This window comes from Suricata suricatta, chromosome 12 (genome assembly GCF_006229205.1).
Source record: "Suricata suricatta isolate VVHF042 chromosome 12, meerkat_22Aug2017_6uvM2_HiC, whole genome shotgun sequence".
Taxonomy (NCBI): domain Eukaryota; kingdom Metazoa; phylum Chordata; class Mammalia; order Carnivora; family Herpestidae; genus Suricata; species Suricata suricatta.
Genome location: NC_043711.1, coordinates 16,912,489 through 16,926,224, shown reverse-complemented (window position 1 = coordinate 16,926,224; position 13,736 = coordinate 16,912,489). Strand labels below are relative to the sequence as shown.

The following is a 13,736-nucleotide window of genomic DNA, read 5'->3' as shown; positions in this document are numbered from 1 at the left end:
GCGCAGCCTGACGACAGGCCGCGTGAGCGCCCCTGTCTCCCGGCGGCGCGGGGGCCCGGCGGCCGCAGGCGCGGAGAGACGCCGGCAGCCAGCGCCATGAGCCTCCTGGCGGCCGCCATCGCGCTCCCGCCGGCCCCCGCGGGCCCGGAGCCCTGCAGGGATGGGGCGGGAGGGTGGGAGCAGCGGCACGAACGCCCCCTGGCGGCCCGGAGGACCGGCGGAGGCGTTCCCGGAGCCCGCGCTCCCCGCCCACTCAGTCGGGCCTCCGGAGCTCCCGCCATGTCGTCACCTGGTGGACAGCCTGGGACCGCTGGCACCAAGCTGAATTCACTCTCCCCCACAAAGCCAAACGCACAGGCTCCTTGTCTGAATCGGGGGGCAGGGAGACGGAAGGAGGCTTTCTGGGAAAATTTCAGGCCTTAGCTCAACATCCATCTAAGGAGATGAACTCCAAGTTCCCTCTAGGTCCCGCCTACTGCTCACAAATACCTCTCCCGTGCCCTGGGAAACTGGCTTGCACTCCAGATCTAAGAGTAAGGATAACTGCGAAACCAGGGCGTCCCCATGTCACTTAATGGCTTACAAAGTAACCCTGATGGAGAATCCGGATCCAGAACAGGCAAGACCTTTTGAACATATGACCAATTGTAATACCAGGGCTGGAGTCAAAGGTGAAAAAGACCAGACTTGAACAACGTGGCCTAGAACTGAGATGGTCCAGCAGTGCGAGTCTCAAGCTGCTGGGTTTTGTGGTGGTTTTTTTTTTTTTTTTTTTTTTTTTTTTTTTACATGTTTGAAAGCCAAATGGGATTCTATTTCCCTACTACAATGCCTGGGGTCTAGCGAGGCTCGTTCTCCTTCTGCCTCCTTTGGCACTGAGGAACAGAGATTTGGCTCTGCTGGGAATGACACAGAATCTGCATGTTGGGGCAGGGACAGTGACAGCGAGGAGGTTAGAGGTTGGCAGTACACCTGGGGATAAGCTGGGAGGGATGCGTTTGTTGTAGAATTCCAGATCTGACTCTGATGACTCCTGGAGAGCTTGTTAAAACATTGCTGGGAGCCACCCCCAAGGTTTCTTATTCATTAGGTCTGGAGTGGGGCCCAAGAATCTGCATTTTTAACAAGTTCCCAGAAGATACTGAGACTGCAGGTCTGAGACCACACTCAGAGAACTGCTGGCCTATGTCAAGAACATGGGATTTAAGTCCTAATACTTGGGCTTAGTCCAAGCTCTGCCACTGGAGGCTGTAAACCTTGGGCGATTTCATTAATTGGGAAAAATGAGGATGTAGTTGCTCTACTCATTTGCTATGGCTCTAGTCAGGATATAATGGGAATGTCTGGAAGGCTCTGTCTGCTCTAGAGAAGCCCCTCCACTGCATTCTGAGACAAGAGAGGATAGGTCCCTTAAAGACAGACCTGGGGCAGGGTGGGGCAGCTTCAAATCCTACTCCTCTCTTCCCTCCTCAGTGGGTTCGAGCAGGAAAGGGGTAAAGGGGAAGGGGGCCTTGGCAGTAGTGGTCTGATTTCACAAGAGGACACCACCATCTATATCAAACTCCCCTATCCAGATCATCCACATTGGGGTGCCAAGACCCTTGGAGCAGAATACGATTCTACAATGGCTTTGAATTTGGCCAAGTGGCACTCTAATTTGCCAAAAGCCAAGGGATCCACCCAGCTTCAGGGTAGTTTTCAAGGACTATTAGCAGCCCAAATTCCCTCAAAAGAATCCAGAAGCTTACCAAGACTGGTCATGGCATTAGGGCTGAGGCCACATTTTGAAAACTGTGGTATCTGAAAGCTGAAGGAAACAAAAGTCTAGACAGAAAGACACCGCCCCCCTCCCCCCACACACATACCCGAAAGCAGGTCCTGGGCCCATCATGGTGCTTCAGCAGACCCTCAGTATAGTATTCTGACAGCCACTTAGTCAGGCTAAGGTCAGAATGCTAGGATTTCTTGGATCTGTTTCCAAAGGGGCCAACGTGGAGGGACAGACACAAATCAAGACTGCCCGCGAGTTGTTAACTGTTCAACCAGGGTGATAAGTACACGGGAGGGGTTACTATACTATTTTATTTTAGAAAACATATTTCAAACATTTGAAATTTTATGTTTCAAAAAAAAGCATCACGTGATGCCAACCAACTAGTTGGTTCTCAGGGAGCTCCGTGTCCCCCTTTCCTATTTCCCTTACTGCATCTGGGTGTCATTCCCACAAACCTCACTGCCTTTTGTAAAATGAGGGTAACTCTTACATTGGCTTTTGAAACCCTTTTGGTTTTGTGATATTTTCCTCTTTGGTCTAAAGCAAGGGTTGCCAAACTATAGCCTGCAGACCAAATCCACCCACTGCCTGTTTTTATAAATACAGTTTTACTGGGACATAGCCATACTCATTTGTTTATGTATTATCTACCACTGTTTTCACACGATCATGGCAGAGTTAAGGAGCTGCAAGAGAAATCATATGACCTGCAAAGTCTAGCATATGTACTTTCCAACTCTTAAGTTTGCCAACTCCTGCCTTACAGAATCTTGAAGAGTTAGAAAGGTTCAGGTATGCCCTCTTCCTTTCCACCAAAATTAAAGACTTCTCCTCCGCTCTCCATTCTTTGGGGAGAGAAAGATGACTCCCTTGCCTGTGAAAAGGAAGAAACTTTTGAAAAAAGATGCTTCACTGGCTCAGGGATCTCTCTGTTCATTTCTGAATCAAGCGACATCTGGTACGAAGCATGTTAAACATCTGGCAGTGTGGAATTCAAGTGTAAAGGATCTGCTGAACGTACAGGAGGATGTTTTAGGACGCTAAACTCCAGAGGCCCCAGGAAAAAGCAGTAAGAGGAAGCCCAAGATAGTCCAGACTTTGGGTAGACCGGAGAACTTCTGGGGAGCAAGTGAGAGGGACCACCTCAGCCAACATTCTGTCAATGTACTCAACCACAGATTTGTGGATGGTCAAAATGGCAAGAAACCGTCCCCCTGGCTGGCAGTAAGAAAGGTAAAGAGAGCTATGGGAGCTGGGTGGCCACCCTGACCACGCTACCCGTCCTCATGACTTTTCCGTCCACACATATGAAGTCACAGCAGGGTCCCTTAAGGTAAACCGTCGCACCAAGAAGAGGGGACACATTTGTATGAGGGAATGGATAGGAAGGGCTAGTCCTGTGGCCCCAGGATGCTGCCAGAAGGGGTGTTATCCCTTGTCACTTTCCAGGGCTCTACATCTCAGACCCGGGTAGGTGGGAAAGGCTGGCAGGAGAGGCCAGCTAATTTCTTCTCCCTCTACCAAACAGGCCTTGGTAAGAGGTTGGCAGTAGAGTGGGGGCAGACCGGGAAAGGAGGTGATAGCTTTTTCCAATTCCAAATCTGACCCTGATGGGCACCAAAACCTATTCAAGTGGCCACCATTTTCTGAGTACTGTTTTCCTATCTGAATGAGAGAGAAAGACCATTTCTGCCACATGCTTCCTTCTTAAAGGCCGAGGCCCTAGTCAAGCCTCCAGGTAATCAGAAAGCATGGCAGAAAGGTCCAACAGTCAGGGATAGACTAAGGGGTCTGTTGCGTCTGGGATGAAGAAATGGAGGCAAAACCCTTTTTTTAGGGAAAGAGAGAGATGAGAGGAAAGGGAGGCAAAGATGCATACGCTAACAGATGCTTCTGGGGGTGCAGCTGTGAGGAGCCAGTCGGGCTCAGGGGTCTGTGCTCCTCCAGGGAAGACAGTGCGGGGACTGTCCCTCCCAAGCACAGCAGCCTCCCCTGCATGTGCTCAAGGAGGCACTGCCTAGTCGTGCTGCCTGGTTCATCCCACCTGACCGTCTTTAAGCTTAGCCAAAGCACATCTGACACTCTCAGAGCCACTCACCTGCCATGTTGGAAATGTTAACGTTCAGCCTTTTCGAGTTACAGGGCATTTTAAGAAAGAAAAAAAAAAGGGCAATCAACTCTTGTTTTGGTAACGGTAGAGGGTGGCATTTCTCTAATACCTAAGGCAAACGGTCAGAGGGGCTGGAAGTATTTATTTCTAGGCTGCTGTGTGGAATCAGGGCCACTGGGGCAGGAGGGCATCGCACGTGGACGCCGCATGGGAACGGGGCAGCAACATGTGCTATGCAAACTGAGGTGCTCCGTGCTCCCCGACCCCTCCTGAGCTCCTGACCTTCAAAGCACTTTACAGACAGAACCTAAAGCGGAATGCTGTCTTCACATGAGGCGAAGACTCTGTGACCTTAGTGTTCTGCTAGGCAGCTGGCGTAGGGCTGCGAATAAGCAGCCAATGGGGCAGAGAGGGGCAGCGGTCTGGACAAGCAAGAAGCCAGGGGAGCACTGGTCTTAGTAGACCTGGAAGAGACCTAAGCCTGAGGGAAGAGAGGAGATACTCAAGGCAGAGATGCTTCTCTGGGTCCTATTTCTGGCCCCGTCCCTGGATTCCAGTGGACCCTGAGGTGAGTTATCACCTGTCTGGGTGGTCTGACATTCTCCCCCATCAAAAGGAGAGCCCACCCTCCCAAATGGACTGAGAAACAGATTTTAATGTCAGTAAAGTGCTTTGAGGAATGGGGGGTGACAAGGAGGGGGTCTTCCAGGCATCCCCAAAGCCTCCAAGATGGAGGACACTGGGCCTGGCTCGGGCTTTCTGTTCTGGCCCTGCTACCAGCACCCTGCCCTTTCCGAACCACCTGAACCAAGGACTGCCTAGAAGATCCAAGCCCTGCAGATTCTCCACACAAGTGCTAAACACCCAGACTGAGCCTAGGCTTTATGCCTGGTCCCACAGGGAGGCCCGATGAGACCAGAGGGTCTAAGCCACGTAGCCAAGGATCATGAAATACCCCAGACCTTTCCAAATGATCTCTCCTCGAGGGGTCCAACAGCTCCCACTAGCCCCGCTCCTCACTTGGTCTCCAGAGGACCATGACCCAGTACCCGCCCACCTCCCTGCAGACCCTGGACCAAGTTGATGCTGGAGGCAAGGCTCCTCCCTTACCTCGAGAGATGGTCCCTCCAGGGGCAGGGTTGACACACATGGGTGGAAGGCGGGGTGGGGGAAGTTTGCACTGACGCTGCCTGTGCTGGGCCCGATCTGGGGAAAGAGAGAGGGCATCAGGGTGACATGTTCTCACCCCTCACAGTTACAGACGCCTGGACTGACTCACCCCAGAGCTTCTGTGAGGAGCTCTGGGCAGCAGGGCTGCTGGGCGGTTTGTGGAGCCAGTCACAGGTTCTGAGAAACAGTGCCACCAATTCCACACAGAAAGAAGGCAATTGTTTTATATGGATGTGATACAGGATGGCTTTGTAGAGATCCCTTCCTGACTCTCGAAAGAGCCCTCAAACTCTCCGTTTGCTGAGCCACCTTATGTGAATTGAACACCCATCCCACATCCTTCTCTACAGTCTTGAGTTGTGAGGATGAGAGAGGAAAACAAAAACTGAAAACTCATGGTTCCGTGTAAATCCCCTTATCTGTCACCCACTCTGGTAGCTCTCCCTGTATCTGCTGTGGGTTCCCAGATGGCCCGTTAGCTACCAGATCTCAAATGATTCTTTCCCTCTAAGAAATGGGTAAGAGAAGGACCAACTGACTGCTGGGGTCCTCCCTGAAAGCCAAGACCCGACCCACACTTACCAGTCTTCTCTCTCTTTCTAGAAGTTAATGACATGCCACTCTAAATGGGAGACTAAATACTACTTGTAGGTCACTGACCTACAAAGCACATTTTTAAGTTACCAAACTTTGATGTACATGCACACCACTGTCCCGTGGGAAGGTGGGGATGTGTGGGTAAGTAAGGCTGCACGTGTTTAACTGCACCTACATCGGGGCAATGCCAGAGAATCACTGGGTGTGCGGGAAGGGCACATGAGTTCTCGGCTCTCTGTCCCGCGGGTTTCAATATACTAAATGGGGCAGGAGAGGAGCAGAGAGAGACAGCCACACGCACACTACATGCATGAGCAATCTGTTCTGCTACCATGATACCCATTTCCATAATGCACACTGGCTCGTATACAGTTGGCACATAGGGGAATGATAACAGTAAAACATGAGAACCTTTGAGAGCAGAGGTAGGATTATAATTTTTAGCAGGAAAACAAAAGACCCTTTCAACCACATTTTTTAAAAAGTAAAATGGAGTGCCTATAGGGAATCGAGGTGACGGAGAGATGGGTGTTCACCACACAATGACTTCAACGTTTCAGTAGTTTTGCAAATTTCCATACTACTGGAGAAGCAAGTGCCTGCACTGAGGTTCCCCTCCCCCACACTACCAGCTGCACACACTCCTGGTGGCAGCCCCACGGGCTCAGAGCTCCACTGCTACCTGTGCGGCCCAGGCACCTGCCAGCTCTGTGCCCACGAGAGCGTGCCTTGGGCCTTGTTAGCACTGCACTGAGCTGCCTGCCTCGGGCGCCCAAAGCGTCTTCCCAGGCGCCAGGGACTGCTGCTGTCACGCTCTGGCCATAAACTTGCCGCTGCACTGCCTCAACTTTGCTTTCCCCACAAGCCCTCTTATAATATCAGAGGTGTGTGATTTTGCAGAAAACACATACAGGGTTACAGCAGAAATGCCTGAAGGGTCCTCTGGAACAAAGTGCCTAGGATCAAGGTTTATCTTGAAACTAAGGTGGGAAATGACCAGCTCAACCTCTCCAGTCCTGTTTGAGAAGGGTTCTCATTCATATCCAGGGAGGCTGGATTGAAAACAAAAAGAATAAATTACTTGATGATTATTGTTTCATTAAGCATTTTCAGTAATGGGGGGGGTTAAATCCCACAACAACAGCACTGAGCCCTCTTCTGACCACGGAGCTGGAGGAAAATTGCACATGCTTGCTGTTGATCTAATGTTTTTCAAAGGTTTGTGCTGTCTGCAAAAGATTCAGCTTGCTCTCTGTGGCCTGAATCTGATGGCATTACCACGGACAGACAAGAAACTTGTGTCAAAATGTTGGCAGAGGCAGTAACAGGCCACTTACCAGGCACACAGCGCACTGGTTGGGAGGCACTGGCAGCTCTGTTGAATTACATAAGAGGAAAGATGGTACCCACAGATCCAGGGGGCCACTGTCCACAGTGCTGCAGGGAACTGCGATGACAACTGCCTTCAGACCCACCAGGTGACCCTTCCCATTGAGGCGGTAGGCGCCCGGGTACAAGAAAACCTCTCTGACACAGAGCCGTCTCCGCTCGCGAACCTCGTACATAGGCGCTCACTCGGTGCAGCCACACAGCACACCCCAGGCTGAGGCCAGGCTGCCTCTCTCAAGCAAACCCCCAGCTACAGGGGCGCCTGGGGGGTTCAGTCGGTGAAGCCTCCGACTTTGGCTCATGTCACTTCTCGCTGTTCTTGAGTTCAAGTCCCACATCAGGTTCTGTGCTGACAGCTTAGAGCCTGGAGGCTGCTTTGGATTCTGTCTTCTTTCTTTGCCCCTCTCTCTCTCTCTCTCTCTCTCTCTCTCTCTCACACACACACACACTCTCTCTCTCTCTCTCTCTCTCAAAAATAAACATAGAAAAAAATTAACTTAAAAAAATTTTAAATAATAATTTAAAAAACCCACCGGCTACAGAGCTGCACCTCAAATAGATCAATCTATTCACATGTATCAAGGGCCTGCCAACTCAAGACTGAGGACTGGAGACAGATCACAGCCAAGTGCTTTTCCTAGATTATCTCTAATCTTCACTATACTTCTGAAGATGGGGGCTAAGACACAGGATCAGGGAGTTTACACCGTGCTAGTGTGAGTGGGGGCCAGAGTCCAACCCCAGCCAGTCTGACTCAAGCTTTCCACCATATGATATTTCCCTTCAAGACTCATGACACCTTAGGGAGCTCATAATCTCACCATGAGGAGTAAAGAAACATAAAAACTTCATGAGAGATGAAGAATAGTCCTACACAACAAGAAAAATGTCACAAGACCACACATGACTGGTTGTCGAGGTTATGGTGCAAACCACAAGTGATACCGGCCTTCAGAAGACAGGAAAGGGCAGTCCGCCTTATAGTCAGAAAAGAAAACGTACGTTTGCTTGAAGGAAAATATTCAAGGCAGTAAACTCTTTCTGATTAATGGTTTTCCCTGAGACCTTCAAGCATTAAATGGTTGTTGTTAAGAATATAACACTTACCTGTGTGGAAAGCAAGACCCCAAACCGGACTATGTCTATTACATCCTGAAGCTACTTAATACCACGGTTTGTGAACTCGGCTTGTGAACTCACCAGGTGTCGGACCCTGTTCTAAGCTCTTTACACGTATTAACTCATCTGATCCTTGGAACAACCCTTTGAGGCACGTACTATGATCTGGCCCACTTACATCACGAGGAAACACCTGCCTCCAGCCTTGGCCAGAAGTGTGACATGAACCAGGCATCTGGCTCCAGAACTTCTGCCCAATGAGGCTATGTTGGCTCTTATGAAACTGAATGCTGACCTTGTCACCCCTGATGAGAAGCCTCTTGAACAAACCAATCCCCAGCCTAGAAAGAAAAATCACAAATGCTGTGAAGGAATTTTGCTCCCAAACTCTCTCACCTGGTACCATCGCCCTATCATGGGGGAGTTAAGTAACAGAAAAAAGGAGAATTATGATTTTATGGGGCTCTCCATCTCTTTAGAAAGTCAGTGCTGATTATTCAGACACTCCCACCAGGAGAGAACTTATTTTCATCCAACTTTCACAAGTGGGTGGACCATGAAGCCCACTGATCAACCCGTACACACAAGGCAGTTACGTGTACTTAATTTTCAGCTCAAAATGTACCATCCACACTAATCTCAAACCCAGTATTTCCCTTTTCAGACAGTTAACCAGCGAAACCAGGATGATAGAGATGGATTTTTTCATGCAATATGAAAACAGACAAGGTGGCTAAAAACAAAGAGGTAGGAAGAGGCTGCTTTGAGCTCTGGTACATCCAGCCCTCCTTCCAACCCCATTCAACAGGCAGCACTCGGCCAAGGTTGTCCAGGCCTCGAGGAACTTAAGTGGGAGAGGAGACACAACAGAGGGGACCTTTATAATCAGTAGTTATGGAAGGTCTGTATGGTTTTCAATGATTTGTAAAATATGCTCAGACAGGTGCCTCATGGTCAGCTTCAGCAGAGGTGACAGGACTATTACTCACTGTTCCCTTAAAGGAGAAAAGTCATGCTCCTAAGATAAGCAAAGCCCCCTGGGGTGCAGTCCTACAAGGCTTCACCAGCTACAGCACTTCCTGTAAGCAGGCATGAATGCTACCTTATGGCCCAGCCATGGCTCAGTCCTGCCACTGCCTATGCAACCCTCTTACCCCATCTGCTGGAGAGCACGGATTCCAAAACTTGCCGCCTCTATGACCACTGATACAAAAATGACTCAATCCACTTCCACCAGCGTTTACTGATGCCTGCCCTGTGCACAGTGCTGTGTCAGGTACAATGGACGATAAAGGAGCCCAAAAGGCCCTGGCTGCAGGGAGCTTCTAATCCAGGGATGCAAAGATTAATTCAGGATAGACAAAGCACAAGGAAGTACAGATCTGGTGCTGAGGAAAAATCAGACAGAGGAGAGGTTGCATTTGGTTGAGAGAATCAAGAATGGTTCATGGAGAAAATGGTGTAAAACACTGGCTTAGAAAAAGAGACGGGATTTCAAGAAGCAAAGAGTGTGTTGAGATGATATTCGGGGGAAGGGGCCGCAAACGAACACAGGGACTCGGACAGGGACTCGGACACGGGTTATAAAAGCACCGTGCAAGAGGAAGGCAGAGAAAGGACTTTGGAAAGTCATGCAAAAAAGGGGTCTAAGGACTACACTCCGGTGAGGGATCTCCGCAGCCCTCAGAGCTGCCCATCACAGGGAGGAAGCGCACGAGGGCACCAGCATGGCTACGTTCTTACCTTTTCTGAAAGAGTCCAGGCTGAACATTTCTGGCCAGGAGGGAAAGCTGGAATCCTAAGGGGGAGAGCCGAGAGGCAATGGTTACTATTTTTGGTCCAGGATCCCACAGAAAACACTTCAATAATACAGACCACACTTTCCAGAAGGCGAGAAAAATGAAGCTCTTCACTGATGAGTCCCAACTGTTGCTCCCACTCTTAAGGATGGAAGGGCCATCTCCACTCTAGAGTAATTACATGTCTTTGTTTCTTACTCATTGAGAGCTTTCTTCGGTTTTCTGTCCTAAACCCCCTGAACCCTGCTAAACAGAACGAGGGGCATGTTATCCTAAGAGACATATATCCACCTCCTCACAATCCTTGCAGCTTTCCTGGGACTTCTGGGAAGAAAGGAAATTCTACGTGAACCCCTTTCTTCATGTGGCATCAGCAAATGGGACTAACGACCGCCTTATGGACAAATTGGTTTACTGGGCTTTCACAAAACCCGGTCAAGCCCCTAGGGGTGGGACCGGATAGCAGTATCAAAGAGTAACTGTATTGTGATTCAAGATACAAAACTTTTCATGGTGGAGTCTATGAAATAACAAATACTAAGTTAATGTTCAACTGTCGGGCAAATATTTTGGTGCATTTTGCTCATTTAACTGAGGGGTACACCTAGAGACTTAAATCATACATACACACAAATAAATAGCACCTCTCATTTACTGATATAGTTTTAAAAAAATACTCAAACTTACTTATAAGGGTCTTTAATAATGTAGTACTCCTGGATTGGTGCATAACCTTACGTGGCCTTAGTTTAAAAACATCTACATGGGGTGCTTGGGTGGCTCAGTCGGTTAAGCATCTGACTTTGGCTCAGGTCATGATCTCACAATTTGTGGATTCAAGCCCTGCATCAGGCTCTGTGCTGACAGCTCGAAGCATGGACCCTGCTTCGGATTCTGTGTCTCCCACTCTGTCCCTCCCCCTCTTGTGCTCTGTCTCTCAAAAATTAATAAACACTAAAAAAATAAAAAACAAAAACATCCACACAATGTTTTAGCAAATCAGGATAATGTCCAATGTTATAAGGGGTCTAATGGGGCCTATGCTCCCGCTCCTGCCTGCTTTCCCATCTCATTCTCAAATCGTGGGGGACGGGGATGGAGGGCTGACCTGGGGCCGAATCTTTCAGGTCCATAGCAGGTCTGCCCTGATGGCCTCTCTCCCCCAGGGATGCCGGAAATTTCAGCCGATAGGATATGGTAGCTCAGAGAGGAAACTTCAATACAATATCAACAAGGATACAATTCATTTTAAGAAGTTACATTCTACAGACTCCTTCTACCCAAATTAAAAGAAAAAGGGTGTAATTTAAGATTCTAATCTTAAAGAAAAACTAAGTACTGCAAAATCTAAAACATCTAAATGATTATTATTTGAGACAATACTTGCATGTGAAGAAAAAATAAATCCATTTGCCTGTAAACAGACTCTGAGTTTTGCTTTTTAAAAAGTCCCTGACCTTCTCCAAGGCTCATATGACACTATCTTTACCTGTATTGGTCTAAAAAATATGTATGATATTCAAGATAGAATATTTCAGAGATATTTTACTGAGCTCTTAAACACTTCCTAGAGATTGAAAAAAAAAAGTGTGTTGCTTGAAATATAATTATATTAGAAACTTTTATGATTCAGAGTTTCTCTTAAATAATTCAGAGATAAGTAAAATAATTTTATGTCAAGACTTCTTGCATAATGAAACACCACTTAACTCCAGGTAGAGTCACTGTGGGATGATTCAAGGACAGAGAGATTCCATAATGACTAATGTCTTCCAAGATAGTTGCAAGTGGATTTAATGCATGCCTTTGCTTTACAGTGTGGCTGGGCATGAGATCCACCACTGCTATGCGCGCATGGCTAAATCAACTTACCTTACAAGAGCAGTGACAGTCTCAGATTTTGTAGGCTTTTGAACTGGAGCTGAATGCTCTCCTTGCTATTCCTCATCACGAGGCTGGGCCTCCTCCTAGAAAATACAAGGCTGGGTCACAAGAGTGAGGGGACCCACAGGGAAAATAAAGTTGCTGCAGACCAACGAAATTCATTACTAACTCTAATAACACGGACACGTTTTGTTAATAGCATGAAACACACACTGGACACACTGGCCTCACTTCAGCACCTGCCATGACCTACTCACGACCCATCAAATCATGAGCTGCCCTACACCAGCACCTGCAAAGATACCAAGAAAGAGATGTCATGGTAAAGAGGTGTCCTGAAATCATTTCCTCTAAGCCCAGAGCAAAACCTGCTTCAGTTTAAAATTTTTTTGATGTTTATTTATTCTTTGAGAGAGAGAACAAGAGCACAAGCAGAGGACGGGCGGAGACAGGGAGACACAGAATCCGAGGCAGGCTCTGGGCTCTGAGCTGTCAGCACAGAGCCCAACATGGGAGTTGAACTCACGAACCGCGAGATCATGACCTGAGCCGAAGTAGGATGTTTAACCAACTGAGCCACCCAGGCGCCCCAAACTGCCTCAGTTTTGAGTTCTAATCCCATAATGACTCTAATACAACCCTATCTAAGGTAAATAAAGCTGTGCCAGATAAGGAAATAACAACTAAGTGTTTAATACCATTTTTATAGTTCACAAAGTACTTCCATAGACTTTATAGCACTTAATCCATGCAACTACTCAGGGAGGCAGAAATGATCCTTCCCAGAGAAGGAAACAGAGGCAGATTTTCCCAGAGAAAGTTATACAACTTGCCCAAATCCCATAGCTGCCTCAGGGCAAAATGGAAATCTGCAGTTAGGTCCTGGACTCCAAAGCTTCACGCACTTAATGGTACACTATTTTTCTTATTTTTATGATATTATGCTGTTGCCTAGATGCCCCATGGTTCATTCTTGAAAATAATATTTTATAGTGACATAAAGGTTGAAAGGGGCAAGAAGGGCTCAACTGATAAACCCTGGACCATGGCTACGTAAGTTAAAATATTTGGGAGAATAAACGTCTTTTGGAGGTAAAGAGACAACCTAACACAGATTTAAAAAATGCAGCAAAGTATGTACTTCTTGCATCTTAAACAGCTATACAAATAAAGAGCACTATCATAAACTCTATCAGGAAAGAGGCCTCCCTCCTGGAAACTCCAAAACTCCAAGGTTTAAGCATAAACTGTAAGATGTAGTCAAGACCCACGATGAAAGTGGTTTTATTGCCTTCAAAGAAACACCAAGGGAAACCATTAGACAATGTCTCCTTTCCCCGTGGCCAGTAAGTTGCAATCAAAAACAGTTTTGAGAGTCTGCACCTGGCCACCTCCAGTCCACCTGCCAGTGTATGGCAAGCCCCTGTGGATTGGGTTGCAAAGTGGGACAATCTCTGCCTTGCAACATCACAATTAAGGTGACCAATGTTGCTACACGAGGACTAGCTAGACAGCATGCTGACGCCATACTCCAGGCTTGGGGGTTCTGAGGACCCCTGGGACTTCAGTTCAGTGCAAACAAAGGACCCAACATGCATTAGGTCTTCCCCTGCGAAATGGGGCAAGTCACCACCAGCAAACAAAGAACACCTCACCCCTTGGCCTCCCCCAGTGACAAGGTCGGTGCAAAAAGGGGCAAACCAGGGGGGCCAGAATGCATCGGGCCTCCCTTTGGACGAACGGTCCGGGTGGCACGGGGGACAGACAAAGGTCCCAGGGCACTCCGGGGTCTTCCTCCAGGCCCTGCCTCGGAGAACGGAGCATCCCCTGAGGCGGAGGCGTCGTTGCGCCAATGAAGCTGCCTCTCCCGCGGTCCCCGCGGAGCCCCTGGCTA

General features: G+C 48.3%; 1 protein-coding gene across 6 annotated transcripts in view; it reads right to left on the bottom strand.

Moving 5' to 3' along the window:
• DHX30 (DExH-box helicase 30) overlaps nt 1–13,736 on the bottom strand; it is a 29,656-nt gene that overhangs the window by 15,218 nt on the left and 702 nt on the right. For 2 of the 6 annotated variants that reach the window (XM_029915979.1, XM_029915983.1), the window contains exons 2-6: nt 11,831–11,925; nt 11,067–11,172; nt 9,903–9,957; nt 4,995–5,090; nt 3,873–3,901 (exon numbers count right to left, since the gene is read on the bottom strand). In XM_029915979.1, the coding sequence (XP_029771839.1) occupies nt 3,873–3,901; nt 4,995–5,090; nt 9,903–9,957; nt 11,067–11,091 (205 nt within the window). In that variant the 5' untranslated portion in view covers nt 11,092–11,172; nt 11,831–11,925. Of the gene's footprint in view, nt 1–3,872; nt 3,902–4,994; nt 5,091–6,562; nt 6,704–9,902; nt 9,958–11,066; nt 11,173–11,830; nt 11,926–12,011; nt 12,135–13,736 lie in introns of those variants that run through there. The other 4 variants (XM_029915980.1, XM_029915982.1, XM_029915981.1 and 1 more) reach the window with 4 other exon arrangements.